The sequence below is a fragment of the Microcaecilia unicolor genome, chromosome 7, assembly GCF_901765095.1.
Source record: "Microcaecilia unicolor chromosome 7, aMicUni1.1, whole genome shotgun sequence".
Lineage (NCBI taxonomy): Eukaryota > Metazoa > Chordata > Amphibia > Gymnophiona > Siphonopidae > Microcaecilia > Microcaecilia unicolor.
This window is the reverse complement of record NC_044037.1, coordinates 109,063,378-109,084,167: the sequence shown is the minus strand read 5'-3', so window position 1 is coordinate 109,084,167 and position 20,790 is coordinate 109,063,378. Positions and strand designations below refer to the sequence as shown.

At 46.2% G+C, this 20,790-nt stretch overlaps 1 protein-coding gene across 2 annotated transcripts in view; it reads right to left on the bottom strand.

Moving 5' to 3' along the window:
• The window catches only part of FBXL19 (F-box and leucine rich repeat protein 19), a 264,694-nt gene that overhangs the window by 2,672 nt on the left and 241,232 nt on the right, over window positions 1–20,790 (bottom strand). For both annotated transcript variants that reach the window (XM_030210686.1, XM_030210685.1), the window contains exon 11: window positions 1,563–1,781. In XM_030210686.1, coding sequence (XP_030066546.1) covers window positions 1,563–1,781 — 219 coding nt within the window. The remainder of the gene's footprint in view (window positions 1–1,562; window positions 1,782–20,790) is intronic.

Genomic DNA, 20,790 nt, shown 5'->3' with positions numbered 1-20,790 from the left:
TCAAGACACTATGTCAGCAGGGAATCGCAAAGGTCTTTTTCAAGACCACTCGACCTCAAGATCCATTTTTTTTGAACCATAAGGATCATCTGAGACCACTCTATTTCAAGATTCCACTTCTTTTTGAACCACAAGGCTCAACTAAGACTCCTGAGGCAGGCCTGTGGCCGAAACACAGTTTCTGTGTCGAGTCAATGAATAAAGTGGTACTCTGAAATTTTATCTCCCGTTTCCCTGGAGTCATTGGTCCACTTCCCACTCTCTTTGCACTGATAATTTTCATAGAAATACAATAGGTATGGTGTTTTTGAAAATTTGCATACATTAAGCATGTTAAAAACTAGCTGGGTTGTTTTCAATAGTCCCCTCAGGGTCAGTAGAAATGTGTGGTGGAAGAACAGTGGAAATCAGATTAGCAGGTGGGACAGTGCTGTGTTCTTTGAGCAGGGACTGTCTTTTTGCGTATGGTGTACAGCGCTGCGTATGCCTTGTAGCGCTATAGAAATGATAGTAGTAGTACTCATGCAGTAGATCACACAGTGATAGTTAGTGCCAGGTATCAGCCTGGCTGCTGGCTCTGCAGCTGTGCCAGTTCTGCATGACTTACTGCTGAAGGTCACACAGTGAGAGCTGGTGGCAGAGATGGGAAGGTGACACAGGGACAAATGTTGGTATTGATGAAACTCGATACTATAAAATTCCACTAGGGAACTATATAACCACAGCCAGCTCTTCCCTGCAGCTCAGGGGTAGATTCTTAACAAGAGTGGGAAAATACTGTGGCAAAGTTTCTGAAATTCTATGGGTATTATGTGGCACATTTGCATACATTTGAATTGCTTTCCATACAAGTCAATCTATTTTGGAAAAATAAACAAAAAAGTAGTTTTCCAGCCTTGCTTTGTGCCTGAATTTGTCTCATATATGAGTTTTCAGTAGATGGTCCCCACATTTCTCTGTAAAACCATCTCCTTTTTCCTCATTTCCAGCACCAGAGATCCTCTTTATTTCATTTCAGAACATTTGGTATACCACCCGTTGAGTGCTACATCAGACCGGTTTACATATTAAATATAACAGATTTAATAAAGCCAACACAAAACAATTCATGAAAATTAAAACAAAAGAAAGGGATACATAGAACAACGATTAATATCCTGCTAAAAACATTAATTTTGGGTGGGGTGAGGAGGAAGAAAAGAGCAGTGGCAGGACAGGCCACACCCTCCTCTGCTGCCTGGGGCTGACTGCTACCTTGGATAATGCTCTCCTCCTCCTCCTCCTCATTTTGCTGCTGGATCAGAACAGGAGGTGGGGAATTGGCTGCAGGATTTAAGTTGCCATGCACTGCCATCCTCCCAAGTTGATTTAGCTGCCCCTCCCTCCCCTCCCCAGTCTCCCATGGTGATTCCAAAGAGACCGGCAAATTCCATAGGAGAAGCAAGGTTTTTGCAGCTGTTGCCACAGCATCGTGGGAGACCAAGGATGAGGGCCAGGACCATTGCCTATTGTTTCTACAAGAACACAGACAGGACAAACAGAAACCTGTTTGAGAAGCATACCAGAAAGGTTGAGTTCAGATAGTGACTCCCGGAGTGGGGAGTTAGCAGCGGTGAGTAGATTTATAGACTGATCGCCTATATTACTGCAGTGGCTGAGGTCCAGACGAATCAAGTGTGGCGTAAATCGGGTCAGCAGCCTCAGGGAGGTGTCGGTGAGGCTCAAACCTGCCAATCGCAAGTCTGAAAGAGTGAGCAGCCGACCCCAGCTGTCTAGCTGACCTGAGAAAGAAAGACAGAGACAGACTCAGAAACGTTTTGCCAGAGAAAAGAGCTGCTCCACATTAATAGAAACACCCTTAATATGAGCAGAGCAGAATTAGGACACTTCCTCTTACTCCTTATATATAAAACAATATTAAAATTCTGAGGTGTCTCCTCAGTAACAGTGATACAAACTCCCTCCACAACCAGGCACTTTTTGAAGTAATATGAAAATCTGCCAAATACATTTAGGAATGATAACAGCTTGAATGCAGCTACCACAGGGCTCATACTGAATGCAGTCTAGTCAGATCTCATATACACTTAAAAAATGTGATTTTTTCATCCCCAAAATCAAAGGCTTTATTTATTATATTCATGCCACGTATAATCACCATGGTACAATGTAAAAATACAGTAATGAGATGAAATTATATAAAAAGAAAACAGAGCAGCCACCCAGTCCCCAACCAGTTAACTGGGGGGAGGGGGGGGGGGGAGGGGGAAACAAACTCGCCCTCTCCTGAAGAGACAGATGGGACACTTTTAACCCAATGACAGAGAAGAGTCTCGACATAATCCTATGAGACCTTTGACCAACTACCTGCTCCCTTGACCCCTGCCCATCAAAGACGGTGAAGAAGGCAAGTATAGGCCTCATAGAAGGCGTGATGTGTAGCTACTCATACCCACGGAACCTGAATTACCCACAGCCTTGAATAACCTGATTCTCCGAGGACAAGCAGGCTGATTATTCTCACCATTCGGTCGTTGTCCGTGACGGCCCAGGAGACCGGAAAAAAACTTGAGAGCAAACGAAGAAGTCTCTCGAAAGATCTGTCGCGTGGGCTGAGCGCACCGCGCATGCGCGAACACCTTCCCACCCACGACACGAGCGTGAGTACCTCAGTTTCTTTTTGACCGCGTCTTGAGTGACACGTTATTTCACAACGGCACTCAGTTTTTGGCTCAGGAGACTAATTTTTGTGTTTCACCGCTCCCCCCTTTTTTCTTTTTCCTTACTACTGGTAGTTCTTCTCGAAAAAAAAAAAAAAAAGAGAGTTATTTCCCTTATTTTGTTAGTTTTCTTCACTTGTTTAAGTTTTCTTTCTTTTTCATCGCGGCCGCCTTTTAGGCTGATTGGCCGGGTCTTTTTTTCCCTTTTTGTGCCTTTTTATTTGGCACAATTGAGTCCTTTAATTTCACACCTGCTATTTTTCCGTCCATGTCATTGAGGACTCCCAGCGGCTTCAAGCGTTATACTCGATGCAACCGAACCATCTAGGGTACCGACCCCCACGTGTAGTGTCTCCAGTGCCTTGGGCCTGAACATTTGCCAGCTGCTTGTAAGCTGTACTCTCTTATGAAAAAGCGGACCCAAGTGTCTCGAGAGGCTCAGCGTGAAAGACTTTTTGCTGATCGGTCCGGTCCTTCGACGTTGGCATCGACATCGGTACCGAGGTCGTCGTCGTCGAGGGAAGCACTGACCGACAGTGTAGGTAATGGCTGCTGAACGACCACATTGTGCTGGGAGCAGCGAGGCATCGAGTGGGTCTCCACCTGTCTCGAGGCCTACTGCTATGCAGGCCCCCGGGACCGACCTTCTTCGGACCCGGCCCCGATGAGGCGTGAGGATTCTACGTCCTCCTCTTCGGTACTGAGGAGTCTCGATGACGGGCGTCGAGCGAAGGCTAAGAAGCACCGTCATCGTTCTCCTTCCAGACACGGTATCGAGAGCTCCGGGGAGCCGAGGGATTCAGCACCCGAGAAGCGTCGGCGCCAAGAGGACCGCTCATCCTCTTTACAGGAGGTGCCGATGCGTCGGTCTTCTGGCAGCTTGGTACCGGCTCTCGAGCCCCCTCAGATTCTGCCACCAGCTCCTACACCACCGGCCCCACAGCTTTTCCCCGATGGTAGCTCTCGACGAGCGCATCAGGGCCCTTCTTCCAGAGCTTCTGGAAGGATTGCTGTGCCAGTCTGCTTCGGTGCCAGGGGTGCTTGCACCTTCTGCATCGACTGTGAAAGCGGCATCTGGGCCTTTGCCTGTGGTGAGGTCCCCGTCCTCAGTGCCGCTTGCGGCATCGGCTGCCACCCAGGTTGATTCTCCCTCGACGTCGGTGGAGGAAGCTTCGCCGCAGTCCAGGCAGAGGTCGACTTCTCGACATCCCCCTCAAGGCCGTCGTTCCTCGACGTCGAGACAGGCTCGGGTTCGGGCTACTCTTAGAGAGCTTCTGTCCGAAACCGATGATGAGTGCTCGTGGGAGGAAGAGGAAGATCCCAGATACTTTTTGGAGGAAGAGTCATATGGGGTCCCCTCTGATACTACTCCGCCTATTGAAAGAAGGATGTCTCCGCCTGAGAGTCTTTCTTTTTCCTCCTTTGTTCGGGAAATGTCTAAGGACATTCCTTTCCCTATGGAAGTTGTGGATGAGCCCAGGGCCGAGATGCTCGAGGTCTTGGACTATCCTTCTCCGCCCACAGAGGTTGTAACGGCTCCCTTGCATAACACACTCAGGGAAGTTCTTATGTGAAACTGGTCGTTCCCTCTATCTAATCCAGTGGTCCCCAAAAAAAGCTGAGTCCCAGTACAGAGTCCATGGAGAACCAGTAATGGTGAAGGCCCAACTTCCTCACGATTCTATGGTGGTGGACTCTGCTCTCAGAAGAGCCAAGAGTACTAGAGACTATGCCTCGGCACCCCCAGGCAGAGAGTCTAGGACCTTGGATTCTTTTGGGAGGAAAACGTATCAGGCCGCTATGCTCGCCGCCAAGATCCAAACTTACCAGCTCTACACGAGCATCCACTTGCAGAACTCGGTGAGGCAACTGTCCAGTTTGGTCGAAGCACTTCCTCCGGAGCTCGCAGAACCTTTTCACCAGGTGGTCAGGCAGCAGAAGGCGTGTTGCAAATTCCTGGCCAGGGGCACTTACGACACTTTTGATGTGGCATCCCAAGTAGCTGCTCAAGGTATAGTGATGCGTAGACTCTCATGGCTGCATGTCTCTGACCTGGATCATAAGACCCAGCAGCGAATGGCAGATGTTCCTTGCCGGGGGGAGGGGGGGTGTTAATATTTTTGGAGAAAAAGTAGAGGACATGGTTGATCAGATCAAGAAGCACCATGATGCTATGGATTCTCTCTCCCACCGGGCGTCGTCTGCTACCGCCTCCTCATCTAGGAGGATTTTTGGAGGGAAGAGGGGTGCTCCCTATTCCTACAATAGGTGTAGGTACACTCCTGCTTCTCGGCAGCCTATCCAGGCTCAATCCCAGCATGCTCACTCCTGTCAACGGCGTGTGCCTAAGGCCCCTGCGGCTCCCCAGGAAAAGCAAGGGACGGGCTTTTGACTGACTCCAGTGCAGCATAGCCTCTTATAACCTCCAACAGGTGGGTTCTTCAAATAGTTCGGTTAGGATACACTCTCAATCTGGAATCCATGCCTCCAAATTGTCCACCGGGAGCTCAATCCTTCAGCTCCCAGCACAAGCAGGTACTTGCCGAGGAACTCTCCGCCCTTCTAAAGGCCAATGCGGTCGAACCGTTTCCACCAGGGGAAGAAGGGCTGGGATTCTAGTCCAGGTACTTCCTTGTGCAAAAGAAAACAGGGGGAACGTGTCCCATCCTAGACCTAAGGGCCCTGAACAAATTCCTAGTCCGAGAAAAGTTCAGGATGGTTTCCCTGGGCACCCTTCTTCCCATGATTCAGGAAAACGATTGGCTATGCTCTCTGGACTTAAAGGATGCCTATACTCACATCTCGATACTCCCAGCTCACAGGAAGTATCTTCAATTTCGGTTGGGAACTCGGCACTTTCAGTACTGTGTACTGCCCTTTGGCCTCACGTCTGTGCCCAGGGTCTTCACAAAGTGCCTGGCAGTTGTCGGAGCATAGCTACGCAGACTGGGAGTGCATGTCTTCCCTTATCTCAACGATTGGCTGGTGAAGAGCACCTCGGAGGCAGGCACTCTACAGTCCATGCAGATGACTATTCGACTGCTAGAGCTACTGGGGTTTGTAATCAATTATCCCAAGTCCCACGTTGTCCCGGTTCAGAAATTGGAGTTCATTGGAGCTCTGTTGGACATTCGGACGTCTCGAGCTTATCTCCCCCCCCAGGCAAGGGCAGAAAATCTCCTGGCCCTAGTGTCCTTGGCTCGAGCGTCTCAACACAGTTCGGCAGATGTTGAGACTTTTAGGGCACATAGCTTCCACAGTTCACGTGACTCCCATGGCATGCCTACATATGATATCAGCTCAATGGACCCTAGATTCCCAGTGGTGCCAGGCCACAGGGGATCTAGAGGACGTGATCCATCTCTCCACCGAATTTTGCAGTTCCCTTCAGTGGTGGACCATTCGATCCAATCTGACCTTGGGACGTCCATTCCAAATTCCTCAGCTGCAGAAAGTGCTGACGACGGATGCATCCCTCCTGGGGTGGGGAGCTCATGTAGATGGACTTCACACTCAAGGAGCTTGGTCCTTTCAGGAAAAGGATCTTCAGATCAACCTCCTGGAATTACGAGTGATCTGGAATGCTCTCAAGGCTTTCAGAGATAGGCTGTCCAATCAAATCGTTTTAATTCAGACAATCAGGTTGTAATGTATTACACCAACAAGCAGGGGGCACCGGATCTCGCCCTCTGTGTCAGGAAGCCGTCCGGATGTGGCTTTGGGTGCACCACCACGGCATGTTTCTCCAGGCCACGTATCTGGCAGGCGTAAACAACAGTCTGGCCGACAGGTTGAGCAGGACCATGCAACCTCACGAGTGGCCACTGAACATGGAAGTTGTCCGCAAGATCTTCCGAGCGTGGAGCACCCCCTCGGTGGATCTTTTTGCCACTCAGTTCAATCACAAAGTCCCTCAATTCTGTTCCAGACTTCAGGCTCACGACAGACTAGCATCAGATGCCTTTCTCCTGCATTGGGGGACAGGCCTTCTGTATGCTGAAACTCAAGCAAGACCGTGGAACCATGATTCTGATTGCGCCCTTTTGGCCTCATCAGATCTGGTTCCCTCTTCTTCTGGAGTGGATTGGAGTGTTTTCCCGACCCTCACCACCCAGAACGAGGGGTCACTTCTACATCCCAACCTCCAGTCTCTGGCTCTCACAGCCTGGATGTTGAGAGCTTAGAAGTTGCCTACTTAGATCTTTTGGAGGGTGTCTCCCGAGTCTTGCTTGCTTCCAGGAAAGATTCCACGAAAAAGTGTTATTCTTTCAAATGGAGGAGGTTTCTTGTCCTACACGGACCCTGCTTGAATACCTTCTACACTTATCAGAGTCTGGTCTCAAGACCAACTCCTTAAGGGTTCACCTTAGTGCAATTACTGCTTATCATCAATGTGTAGAAGGTCAGCCTATCTCTGGACAGCCTTTAGTAGTTCGTTTCATGAGGAGCCCCCAGTCAAACCTCCACCAGTGTCATAGGATCTCAACGTTGTTCTCACCCAGCTGATGAAAGCTCCTTTTGAGCCACTGAATTCCTGCCATCTGAAGTACTTGACCTGGAAGGTCATTTTCTTGGTGGCTCTTACTTCAGCTCATAGAGTCAGTGAGCTCCAAGCCTTGGTAGTGCATGCACCTTAAATCAAGTTTCATCATAACAGAGTAGTCCTCCGCACTTACCATAAGTTCTTGCCGAAGGTGGTGTCGGAGTTCCATCTGAACCAGTCAATTGTCTTGCCAACATTCTTTTCCCATCCTCATACCAGCCCTGGTGAAGACAAGTTGCACACCTTGGACTGTAAGAGCGCATTAGCCTTTTACGTGGAGTGCACAAAGCCCTATAGACAGTCCGCCCAGTTGTTTGTTTTTTTTTTGATCCTAACAGGAGGCGAGTTGCCATCGGAAAATGCACAATCTCCAATTGGCTAGCAGATTGTATTTCCTTCACTTACGCCCAAGCTGGGCTGACTCTGGAGGGCCATGTCATGGCTCACAATGTTAGAATCTTAATCCTAATAGGGGATATATATATAATAGGAGGTACCTAAAACATTAACAACAAACAGTACTCCTGTAAACAAACCAGTGCATTAAAAGAATTACCAAATAGTATCCCTGCAACTCACTCACACTGCCATCCACACCAGACTTATACCCTGATCACATATGTAAATCCCACAAAGAACATTGAACATAAACCCTAAATTGCAGTTTCTTCAGTCTCTGTGTATCGTCAGAGCACAATCTCAATAAAGATCGGTCAGTGAGCCCTAAAAAAACAAGGGCACACAAAACCCAGTTCTTAATAATTGTAGCAGATATTGAACATTGCTGATCTTTGTATCCAACAAGTTCTCAAGTGAAGAAAGAAAAAAACTCCACTACAATATAAAGCCACTGTTCTTATCCCTGTGATTAAAAAAAAAACCCACAGAGAAACACTGGGAATTGCAGAGTCACACAAATCTTCTGTGATCCTCCTGCACACAGTTCCCCTTTGGAGTATACCAACTATGTGGGTTTAATTTACCTATCCCTGGAAGCCTCCCACTTACCTGAAGCATTCTTTGGCTGCCTTTAATTTAAAGGTTTGACTGTGTGCAGGAGGATCACAGAAGATTTGTGTGACTCTGCAATTCCCAGTGTTTCTCTGTGGTTTTTTTTTTTATCACAGGGATAAAAACAGTGGCTTTATATTGCAGTGGAGATTTTTTCTTTCTTTACTTGAGAACTTGTTGGATACAAAGATCAGCAATGTTCAATATCTGCTACAATTATTAAGAACTGGGTTTTGTGTGCCCTTGTTTTTTTAGGGCTCACTGACTGATCTTTATTGAGATTGTGCTCTGATGATACACAGAGACTGAAGAAACTGCAATTTAGGGTTTATGTTCAATGTTCTTTGTGGGATTTACATATGTGATCAGGGTATAAGTCTGGCGTGGATGGCAGTGCGAGTGAGTTGCAGGGATACTATTTAGTAATTCTTTTAATGCACTGGTTTGTTTTCACTAATAAAGATTTTGTAATTTATATAGAACAGGAGTACTGTTTGTTGTTAATGTTTACAATGTTAGAGCCATGGCTGCGTCAGTGGCTCACTTGAAGTCAGCCTCTATTGAGGAGATTTGCAAGGCTGCAACATGGTCATCAGTCCACACAATCACATCTCACTACTGCCTTCAGCAGGATACCCGACGCGACAGTCGGTTTGGGCAGTCGGTGCTGCAGAATCTGTTCGGGGTTTAGAATCCAACTCCACCCTCCTAGGCCCATTTCTGTTTTGTTCCAGGCTGCACTCTCACTTAGTTGTATTTCTTTTCAGGTCAATCTCTGTCATGTCCTCGCCGTTGCGAGGCCCAATTCACCAATGTGCATTGTTTTGAGTGAGCCTGGGGGCTAGGGATACCACAATGGTGAGAATAATCAGCCTGCTTGTCCTCAGAGAAAATGAAGATACATACCTGTAGCAAGTATTCTCCGAGGGCAGCAGGCTGATTATTCTCACATACCCGCCCCTCCTCCCCTTGGAGTTGTTCTTGTTTCTGGTTTGCTTTTTTATTAAAATGAGGGACTCACGCTCGTGTCGCAGGCGGGAAGCTGTTTGCGCATGCGCGGTGTGCTCAGCCCGCGCAACGGAGCGTTCGAGAGACTTCTTTTGCTCTCAAGTTTTTTCCGGTCTCCTGGGCTGTCGTGGACGATGACCCAATGGTGAGAATAATTAGCCTGCTGTCCTCGGAGAATACCTGCTACATGTATGTATCTTCATTTTATCTGTCCAGTGCCTTTTTTTGGGCAGGGTCACCATCTATGGCTCTGCCCCTATGATAGCCACACCCCTTATACCAGCCGTGGCGCATATAAGCAGCATCACTGAAAATACTATATCAGTATAGGAGAAAAAAATAACGCGATTTTTTTTCATTATAAATAATTTCTATAAGCTGTTACAGCTCTAGTATACCCAGTGCAAAATAAGACAGCAGATATAAATTCTCAAATTGGACACCTTCCAAATACTAAAATCAAAATAAAATGATTTTTTTCTACCATTGTTGTCTGGTGACTTTGTTTTTCTGATCATGTTGGTCCCAGTCTCTGATTCTGCTGCTCTCTATCTGTTCCCTTAACTCCGTTTTCAGGGCTTCCTTTCCATTTATTTCTTTACTTTCCTCCATTCTTCTTCATTTCTTGCCCTACATCCATAGGTAAAAGCTGGGTCCTCCGCGGACTTGACTGGAGGAGGTATAGAGTGGATCCAGCTTTTGCCTATTTTATTCATCCATGTGCAGTTTTTCTCCTCTTTTCACTTTCCCTCATCTCGTCAGTATGCATCTCCTTCCTCTTTCCATCCATGTCCAGCATTTTTCCTCTCCCCCTCCATCCATGTCCAGCATTTCTCCTCTCCCCTCCCATCCATGTTCATCTCACTTCCTCTCTCTTCTCTTCCCTCCATCCATGTCCAGCATTTCAACTCTCTCCCCTCCCCTCCATCCATGTGCATCTGCTTCCTCTGTCTTCACTCCCCTCCCTCCATCCAAGTCCAGTATTTCTCCTCTCTCCCTTCCCCTCCAACTGTGTGCATCTCCTTCCTCTGTCTTTCCTTCCCTCCAACATTTCTCCTCTCTTCCCTGCCCTCCACTTCATCCATGTCCAGCATTTCTCCTCTCTCCCCTCCATCCATGTGCATCTCCTTCCTGTCTTCCCTCTCCTCCATCCACGTCCAGCATCTCTCCTGCCCTTCCCTCCATCCATGTCCAGCATCTCTCCTGCCCTTCCCTCCATCCATGTCCAGCAACTCTGCTCTCTCCCCTGCCCTCCCTTCCCATCCATGTCCAGCGATTCTCCTCTGCCCTCTCCTCCCATCTATGTCCAGCAACTCTCCTTTGCCCCTATCCTCCCCTCCCATGTCCAGCAATTCTCCTCTCTCCCCTGCCCTCCCCTCCCCTCCATGTCTATCGATTCTCCTCTGCCCTCCACTCTATGTCCAGCGATTTCTCCTCTCTCCCTTGCCCTCCCATGTCCAGCGATTCTTTTTTGCCCCCTATCCTCCCCTCTAGGTCCAGTAACTCGAAGTCAGCCTCCACCTGCCCCCCTTTTCAGCCCCCGCCGAGTTCCAATATCAACCCCAGCCCCACCTGCCCGCCCTTAGCTCCCAAACAGCCCTGCTTTCTGTTCCTGCCACCCCGAGACACGTTTAAATCTGTTATTTTTTTTTTTTACCTAAGTCGCAGTGCTGGCGGAGGTGTTAGTGAAAGGACCAGGCTCGCCTCCTCCAGCCTTCTCTTCATTCCATCTCAGTGTCCCGCCCTCGCAGAAACAGGAAACAATGTCAGAGGAAGGCGGGACACAGAGGGAACAAAGGGAAGACTGGAGGAGGCGGCGGCGAGCCTGGTCTTTTCACTAATGCCGCCGCCTCCGCGACTTCAGATTAAAAAAAATAAAAGATTTAAACGCATCGCGGGGCGGCAGGAACAGAAAGCAGGGGTGTCGGGGAGCTGAGGGCGGGCAGGTGAGCTGGCCCTAGGAAAAAAAGGTGCCGGTATGCTGTACCGGCACAAAAAAGCACTGTACCTGTCTAACATCAATTCAAGAACGGGCTAAACACAACAAATTTTGCCTGAACCCAAGTAAAACCAAGCTTCTCTGGGTCCCTAACACAAGTGAATACATACCTGACATCAAAATCCCTTTTGGGAAGTATGAACTCCCCCTCAAATCACAAGTCAGGAACCTTGGAATACAGCTAGATTCAACACATACTCTGATTCCCCAAATCAAAGCAACCTTCAAGAGCTGCTTCTACAAGTTGCAACAGCTACACTACCTCCCTCCTTACATCGAGAAGGTAAATCTTATCCCAGTTGTGCATGCCATGGTCTTCCCTGAAAGGAGATGGCCCTGAGTATCTAAAGAGACGCTGGAGACCATGGGGGGGGGGGGGGGGGGGGGGAGGACATATATGCTGGAGACTATAGGGGGGTTGAGAGGGCAGGAAGGAGAGAAATGCTAGACACCATGGGGGTTGGGAGGGAGGGAGGGAAAGAGAGAAATTCTGGATGCCTTGAAGGGATGGAAGGGTTGGGACAGAGCTTGGGCATCCCCAAATAAAAGGCATTCTGCTACCCCTGCTTGGCATCACACATAGTTTTTATATGTGTAACCATGGAGTAATTTTATAAAAGTCCTGTTAGATACATAAAAATATATTTAGATAGCAATAGTTCTTTATAAAATGATCTCTATAGATAGTGTAACAGACTTCTCAGACATTTGGGGCTGAGGAATACCCCTGAGGCTGGTACACAAGCAACTTATTTAGGGTCTGATATTCACCCTACAGTAGTAAACAGCTTGTAAACTGCTCACAGTTATGGGCTGAATTAACCCCAGACCAAAGGATGTCCATCCTCCAAGTAAAACCGAGCTTCTCTGGGTCCCTAACACAAGTGGATACATACCTGACATCAAAATCCCTTTTGGGAAGTATGAACTCCCCCTCAAATCACAAGTCAGGAACCTTGGAATACAGCTAGATTCAACACATACTCTGATTCCCCAAATCAAAGCAACCTTCAAGAGCTGCTTCTACTATTTGCGACAGCTACACTGCCTCTCTCCTTACATTGAGAAGGTAAATCTTATCCCAGTTGTGCATGCCATGATAACATCAAGACTGAATTACAGCAATGCACTATACAATGGTCTGACTACAAAGGGCCTGCACCAACTCCAATTTATTCAGAATGCAACAGCAAGACTCATAGAAGGTTGCAAGCGATGTGACCACATCACACCATTTTTGCAAAAACTTCATAGGATACCAGTACAGTACAGGGCTAAATTTAAAACTCTATGTGTGATCTTCAAGGCCCTCAAAGGAAATGGCCCTGAGTACTTGAAGAACAGGATGATCCTCTACACACTGCCAAGGACACTAATGTCCTCTCAAGGACTATCACTAACCACACCCTCTCCAAAAGATATTATACAATGTGATGCTCGCAAGCAAGCCTTCTTCAGAGCAGCCTCCACAATCTAGAATGCACTGCCTGAAAGTCTCCGCTTAACACAAGACTATGTCTACTTCAGGAAGCAGATGAAAGCTTGGCTCTTCAATCAGGCCTTTAATGGAAGAAGTAACTAACTTGTTAGTCTCACTCACACACACAAGGAGTGACATGGGCTGCACACACTGCAGCAGGACATGTTTATGCACTCCTACTCTAGCTGAGATAATATTAAACCATCTCTGACCTCGTGCAACTTTCTTTAGTCATCTTACTTTCTAACTCTTCTTATTCGCTTACCTATCTATATGTTCCATCTTTGCTTTACCCTTCACTATCAGTTAAAATGTTCTATTACGTATTATGTTGACATTGTGGGTGGTATACCATGCCATACTTTGTATTGTTATTTGAATATTTTTACTGCTGTAATTGCCTATTGCTCATGTTTGATCTATTTTTACTGTACACCACCTTGAGTGAATTCCTTCAAAAAGGAGGTAAATAAATCCTATCCTAATAAATAAATGTAATAAACAATAAAATTAACATTTAGAATACATATAATAAAATAAATGCAACAATTCACAATGTCTCAACATTCACGCATCTTATCAGGTTCCATCATATTTATTTCATAATCTGGGGAGAACATAGAGCCTAACCCTGGAATAACTAAGATATTCCACTCTTGCCTTAAGGCAGGGCTCAACAAATTTTGGGTGGCAGATCATCATGATGCCCAGAAGTGCCCAATTCCTTTTCTAGTTACCAATCCACCAGAATGGCTGTTCCTTTCTTGTCAACATCATATAGCTCTCAGTGAGTTTCAGACATGCAGTGGCTGAATTCCCATACTGATTAGTATCTCACAAACCAGCATAAAAAATTAGATACCTTGCAGCATCAGGGGTAGCCTGCAGGAATCAATGGCTATGGCTGACTGGCTAGCTTGGAGGTAACCTAGAGAAAGACAGGACACATGTTTGGGGGATTGAAAGGGAGACTGCTGGGAATCTCAGCCACAGTAATAGACACAGCAAAGAGGTAGTCCCCTTAGGCACAGCCATTAGAGGAGTGCTGATAGCATGCTTGTGGTGAAGAAGCAAGGGAATAGCATTTGATTTAATAAATTCTTTACCCACAGACATAAAATAGAAAATAGATAACATGTCAAGGCTTACAGGAGCTGTGGTGGTAGACTGCAAAGAACCAATTTCAGCTTCTTTCCCCACTCCTCCCTTCTCTCCACCAGCTATTTGTCTTCAGAGACAATAGGGAAGCTGAGAAAGTTCTCACAGGCTCTCATGTTTTGGGGGCTAACTCTGAGAGCCAGATGCACAAAGGTCCCGTTAAGAACCAGTCTGCATTTCCAAATCGGTAAAAATTTACCGATTTTGAAACACAGAGCAACTCACAAAGAGAATCACATGTAAATGAGCTGCTCATTGCTTTTACGACCCAGCTCATTTGCATGCGAAATGGGGGAAGCCAATTGGTGAGCTGAGCATGCGCAGAACAGTCAATCGCTATGCGTGACTGCTCTGACCATGCTACAGACAAGCTGCGTGTATGAAAGCAGTACATTTACCCTTTTTTTTTTTTTTTGCAAGCACAAAAGTTCTTTTTTTTTAAACTTTGGATGGGCATACCTGTGTTGGGGCTCTCTGCCTCCTGCTGCTGGGAAAAACCTCTCTGCTGCTCTCGGCTCTTTTGTGAGGAGTCAGCATCAGGGCTTGGTTCCACACCCAAGCTGCTCCTGCTGCTTCCATCTATTGGCCAACTGACATCCTAGAACACCCATCTCTCTGAAGATGGACTCTCATTGCTGGCTGCTGTCCCAACTCCTGCTCCCTACAGGGCCTCCTTGATGACATCACTTTAGAGCTGTGAACTGATTGGATCTGAACTTCCTGGTGTCCCCCTCCACAGAGAGGGGCTAAACCAATTGGACAGCGTCAGCTTGGGATGTCCCGCCCACTCACTACTGAAGGGGGAACACCAGGAAGTTCGGATCCAATCAGTTCACAGCTCTAAAGTGATGTCATCAGAGAAGCCCTGCAGGGAGGAGGAGTTGGGACAGAAGCCAGTCAATGAGAGTCCATCTTCAGGGAGATGGGCGTTCTAGGATGTCAGCCGGCCCATAGAAGGAAGCAGCAGGCACAGCTGGGGGTGGAACCAAGCCCCAAGTGTTTCCCACAGACGCTGTTTGATGGACCCTTGTCTTCCTTGCATTTTTGGTAAGTCACCATTACTTTTATGCTTTACACTTCGGTACAGCCTCCCCCCCCCTCAATTTCTTGCCAGTAAAATGTCATTTGAAAAATAAACATTGCACTTCTTTCATACACGCAAAGAAGCTGCGTGTAAGCTGGTGTACTTTTTTTCTTTTGTGCTCCATCTTCCCTGCCTTCTTTTTCCCTTTCTCCTACTTGCGATAATGAAGAACTGGAAGTTCTAGACCTCCCATTAAAAATTTCCACAGTAAAGGTAGGGACTGCTTTTGTGCATGGGGTCGGAAACAGTAGTGCATCGCATTGCATGCACATTATAATAGTAATTAGCTCATTATAATTGTTTTGCATTCCATTTTCGTTAGCTGCTACCGTGACAGGAAAATGGCTCGGAGAACCCTTTTGTGCATGTCCCAGTTTACTACGTGCGCGCTAAACCGGCTAGAACTAGTTAATAACTTAGTTATTAATTTGTACAGCGCTGCGTAATCCTAGTAGCGCTCTAGAAATGTTAAGTAGTAGTAGTAGTAGTAGTAAAAACCACATTGCTGGCTCGTTAAGTTTAGTGCATCTGGCCCCTAGAGTCAAAGAAAATTGGCCAAGGCCTGCCCTAGGACACCCAGGATAACAGGTCAAATTTCCATGTGGAAATCCAGATGATACCTTATTCAATTTGCATTTACTGTCTTAATTTGCCTGGCCTATCTATAAATAAAAGCAAGACATATGAAGGAACTAGAGTTGCAGGGGTTCCCAGTCCTTGGGACACATCCAGTCAGTCAGGTTTTCAAGATATCCACAAAGAATAAGCAAGAGATATATTTGCATACACTGTATGCAAATATATCTCATGCACATTCATTGTTGGTATCCTGAAAACTTGACTGGCTAGGTGTGTCTCGAGAACTGGGTTGAGAACCACCAAGTTAGACCAAATTCCTAAACCCCCTTTATCCTCTGGACAAAAAAAAAAAAACTATAACAGACATCAGACCAGTCTGAATAAACCCATCCTTACACCAAGAAAAAGCTTGAGTGAAAAGTCAGCCTTTCAACCCTTTCCTGAAATAGAAATATTTTTCAGAGGCTCTTCAATCTAAAAGGCAATTTATTCCATAGTGTAAGGCCACTGAAGGACCTGGAATGTGTAAAATTCAGCCTTGCTACCTGAATAGAAGATTCCTTTGATAGCTTTCCCTGAGGAGACCTAAGAGGTCAGGAAGGTAGAAGGTGGACTTATAAATAGGATGCTCCTTGTCTATAAGGATATTTTGAAACGCACGCTGTACTCTTGTGATAGAGTCACATCCAGGATAGTTGGGTTAAGGCAGTTTCAGTCTGAAATACAAGTCCCAGAAGGCATTGCAGGCAAGGAGCCAGGGAGTGAGATGAAGAACCCGGGCTGGACTCCTAGCTGCAATTGGTGAAGACATGGGTGTAAGCTGGCAGGATGTGTAGATTGGCTGCAACTAGGGGGAAAGAGAGATAGGAAACCCTGTGCGCAGGAGCTCATAATTAGCCTAATGCTTAACTCAGCTGGTATGGGTGTGGGGGAAGCTAATAGAAGGAGAATGATTGGTTGTGGTAGCAGAAGCCAGGGATTGATTAGGCAGGTGGGAAGGAGTCCCAGGAGAGGGAGAGAAGAGGGTAGAGTGAAGCAGATGCAAGCTGAAAATCCTTGGGTAAGAGAAGTCCCTAAAGTTGTGCAGGCTGAAAACCCTTGGGTAAGAGAGGTCCCTAAAGTATTGAATCTACCAGTGAAGCAGATGCAGGGTGGAATCCCTTGGGTATGAGAAGTCCCTAAAGTATGGAACCCATTATGAAGGTAAAGAGAGTAGAAGGTAGAAACTTCTGCTTTGTGGTTTAACTGTGATGATGAACTGAATGAACTGCTTTTATTTGGAGTTGAACTACAGTTGCTGTGCCCTGGATAAAGAGCCCAGATTGGAGCTGACTGTGAGCCTGTACTGAATCCTGATATGTGCTGATAGCCTACTGCTTAAAGGGGACTATTTGCCACACACTTTCAGGTGGCTTACATGTGCTTAAGATTGAAGGTGAATGCTGCTGTTGGAACTGTGTATCAGGTCTACTAGAAACCTGCATGGAATAAAGTACTTAAGAGTGAAGTTGATGGTGGACATTTATTTCTTGACTGTACTGGGAGCCTGTGGCTGGAGGAGATTGTTCTATCCTTGGCTGCACTTAGAGATACCTGGTTACACTCTTTAGGAAGGCAACACAGGCTTGTCAAGATTGGCTAAACTTTCACAGACCAACTAATACCAAAAACCTATGGCCCAATATTAAAAAAAAGAAAAATAAGCTCCTAAATCCATGCTCAAATTTCCACCAAACCTAGGAGCCTAAGTTTTCATGAGATTCAGAGCAGAGTAAAAGGCCTACATTTGAACCTAGGGCTGAAAAATCAAAGCTGCACTCATAACTTTTTTTCACTCTGCCCTAAATCTGTCACCCAGTTTTAATGCTCTCCTAAGTTTAGGGGTTTAGTGAAATTTGGAGTATAAAATTAGGCACTCAGCCCTAGAATATTTTCAAAGAATTCAATTTATGAGAACAATTCTCAAAGTTAGGAGCATAAATCCTTTGAATATGAGGCTCTTAAATACCATCCAAACAGCCTTTGCACTATGAAGGTGACAAGTCAAAAAGGGGGCTCTCTGTATGGCCAGGTTGAACTGTGGTGGAGATTTGTAAGCTGGCAGTAAATAAGGAAGAGGTCAGACAAAAGGGAAGGCTATGGTAGTGAAGAGGAGATAGGCCTGGCAGATAGGGAGGAGAGAAGGTAAACAGGTCCCAGGGTGCCACTTATAAGAACATGGCTATTTCAGATGGCCTTTTCTGCCTTTAAAGTGTTTTGAACCTTTTAAAAGTTCTTCAGCATATATAGGGGACCAGAAGGGAATTCAGCGGTATGGGCATAAATAAGAGAAAGCAGAGCCTCTAACACTGTTTAGCCGAACATGTGCTGGAGATGGAAAGGAAAGTAGTCCTGCTTGAAAGGAGTGGAAGAACAGGCAGGAAAGTAAGACACAAGCAAAGCAGCAAGGTATGTAGAGGTTTGAGCGAGATGGGCCTTATATACCAGAATTAGGATCTTAAACTTTATGAATGTAGAAATGAAGATCCAATATTCCTGCTGAAGAAAAGGAGATATATGATCAAAAGACATACATTATAAAGTAAGTTTACAAGTTGCAGACGTTTTAATGTTTGTCAGGATAAATCACTAAACGACGCATTGCAGTAACCTAAGCAAGGGAATACATGGGTCAGAACAAGAGTATGGATAAGCAATCATATGGGAAACAAAGTTTTGTATATATTGTGATGAGTAAGACATTGTCCTGTGTCCTCAGTTCCTTTTTCCCTACTAGTTTCACACACAGAGAGCTGCAGGAGAGGTTTAGAGTATAAAGCTTCATGGGAACGGGGTTTGCGGGATTCCCCCAGGGACGGAAGCAGTTCTGTGGGGTTCCCACGGGAACGGAAGCAGTTCCTGCGGGGTTCGGAAGCAGTTCCTGCGGGGTTCCCGTGGGGATGGAAGCAGTTCTGCGGGGTTCCTGTGGAAGCGTAAGCTGCACCTGCACCAGCCTCTCATCTACAGAGTACCAAGTTCTTTGAATGCTGTCTCCTCCTCCTCTTCTTCCTTGCTTTAAGAGCACAAATGTGGAAAGTCTTCCATTAAGGAGGTGGTAGAGACACAAATGATGAAGGAATTCAAAAAGGCATGGGATGAACACAGAGGATCTCTAACACTAAAAACTTACCTGTTTAAAAAGGCATACCCTACCAATCCAACATAAATGCCTGATCTCTGCAACAAAAAACCCCCCAAAAACATAATGGACATAACACAACTCTTCCATGGCATGATTCCCTTATGTGGCTATATCACATGAACTTTATCTTACCCCAACTTCATTACGTATTTATTTACACCGGAGTCTGCAAACGCATCTCTGGTACTATGTAAGCCACATTGAGCCTACAAATAGGTGGGAAAATGTGGGTTACAAAAGTAACAAATAATAAAAATTAGAAAATGGAAGTTATAAAAAACCTAACCTTAAATGGCTGCATGTGGGTGGATGTGTCAAGTGACGCTTAGATGGTGACTCTGGGCTGTGATGAACTAGGGCTGATACCGGGCAGATTTGTATGGTCTGTGTCTCATACATGGCAATCTGGTTTAGGATGGGCTGGAAAGGGCTTAGACAGCAACTTCAGTGGCTGGAACATAAGGGAAATGGGACTTGATATACCGCCTTTCTGAGGTTTTTGCAACTACATTCAAAGTGGTTTACACATATTCAGGTACTTATTTTGAACTAGGGGCAATGGAGGGTTAAGTGACTTGCCCAGAGTCACAAGGAGCTGCAGTGGGAAGCAAACTCAGTTCCCCAGGATCAAAGTCCACTGCACTAACCACTAGGCTACTCCTCCACTAGGACAGTGCTGGACAGATTTTTATGGTCTATGTCCCACAAATGAGAAGACAAATAGACTGGAGTGGGCTTCAACAGCAACTTCAGCAGTTGGAACATAAGGATAGGGCAAGATAGGCTTCTATGGTATATGTTCCAGAAACACGAAAGAAAGACCATAATGAAGTATATAATATCACACTCGTTGATTTAATCATGAATTGATAATGAGTGTGAATATTGGGCAGGCTGGATGGACTGTTCAGGTCTTTATTTGCTGTCACTATGTTACAATTAATCCTCTTTGCTCCTGGGCTGATGCACAGACCTCAGCTCTGACACAGACATGAGCATCGGATGTCACCTGACCTACTGGCGCGTGCATGTGGTGACCTCTCAGCACACAGTGCCAGTAAATCAGAGACAAATCTTACATGTGCACACCAGAGTGTTCCAAGTTTCAACTTCTATTCCTTCCTTGCCTAGAGTGCTGTGGCTCAAATCCAGAGAGAGACTGAGGGAGCTGACTGGAATTTTCTTTTATGTATCATTAAATTCTTAAAGGGATGGGTTACATTTTTGTGGGGATGGGTAAGATTCCAGTGGGGACTACTACTACTACTTATCATTTCTATAGCGCTACAAGGCAAACGCAGCGCTGTACACCATACACACAAACAAAAATACAGTCCCTGCTCAAAGAGCTTACAATCTAGATAAGACAGGCAGACAGACAGAACAATTAAGGGTAAGGGAATAAAGAGGTGAGGATAAAAGGACAGGGCAAGTGAGCAGTGGTTAGGAGTCAAAAGCAGTAGTAAAGAAGTGGGCTTTAAGTTTGGACTTGAAAACAACCAAAGAGGGGGCTAGACATACAGGCTCGGGAAGTTTATTCCAGGCGTGAGGTGCAGCAAGATAAAAGGAATGGAGTCTGGAATTAGCAGTTGAGGAGAAGGGGACAGATAAGAGAGATTTATCAACAGAACGGAGTACCCGAGGGGGGGGGGGGGAGTGTAGGGAGAGACAAGAGTGGAGAGGTACTGGGGAGCGGCAGCGTGAATGCACTGCCAATAAGAGAAGTTTGAATTGAACGCGGAAATGGATAGGGAGCCAGTGAAGTGACTTAAGGAGAGGTCTAATGTAAGCATAGCGACTTTGGCGGAAAATGAGTCGCGCAGCAGAGTTTTGGACTGATTGAAGAGGAGAGAGATGGCTAAGAGGGAGGCCGGTAAGAAGCATGTTACAATAATCAAGACGAGAGGTGATAAGAGTGTGGATAAGGGTTCTGAGATGAAGGGACGGATTTTGCTAATGTTATAGAGAAAGAAACAACAGGTTTTGGCAATCTGCTGAATGTGAGCAGAGAAGGAGAGAGAGGAGTC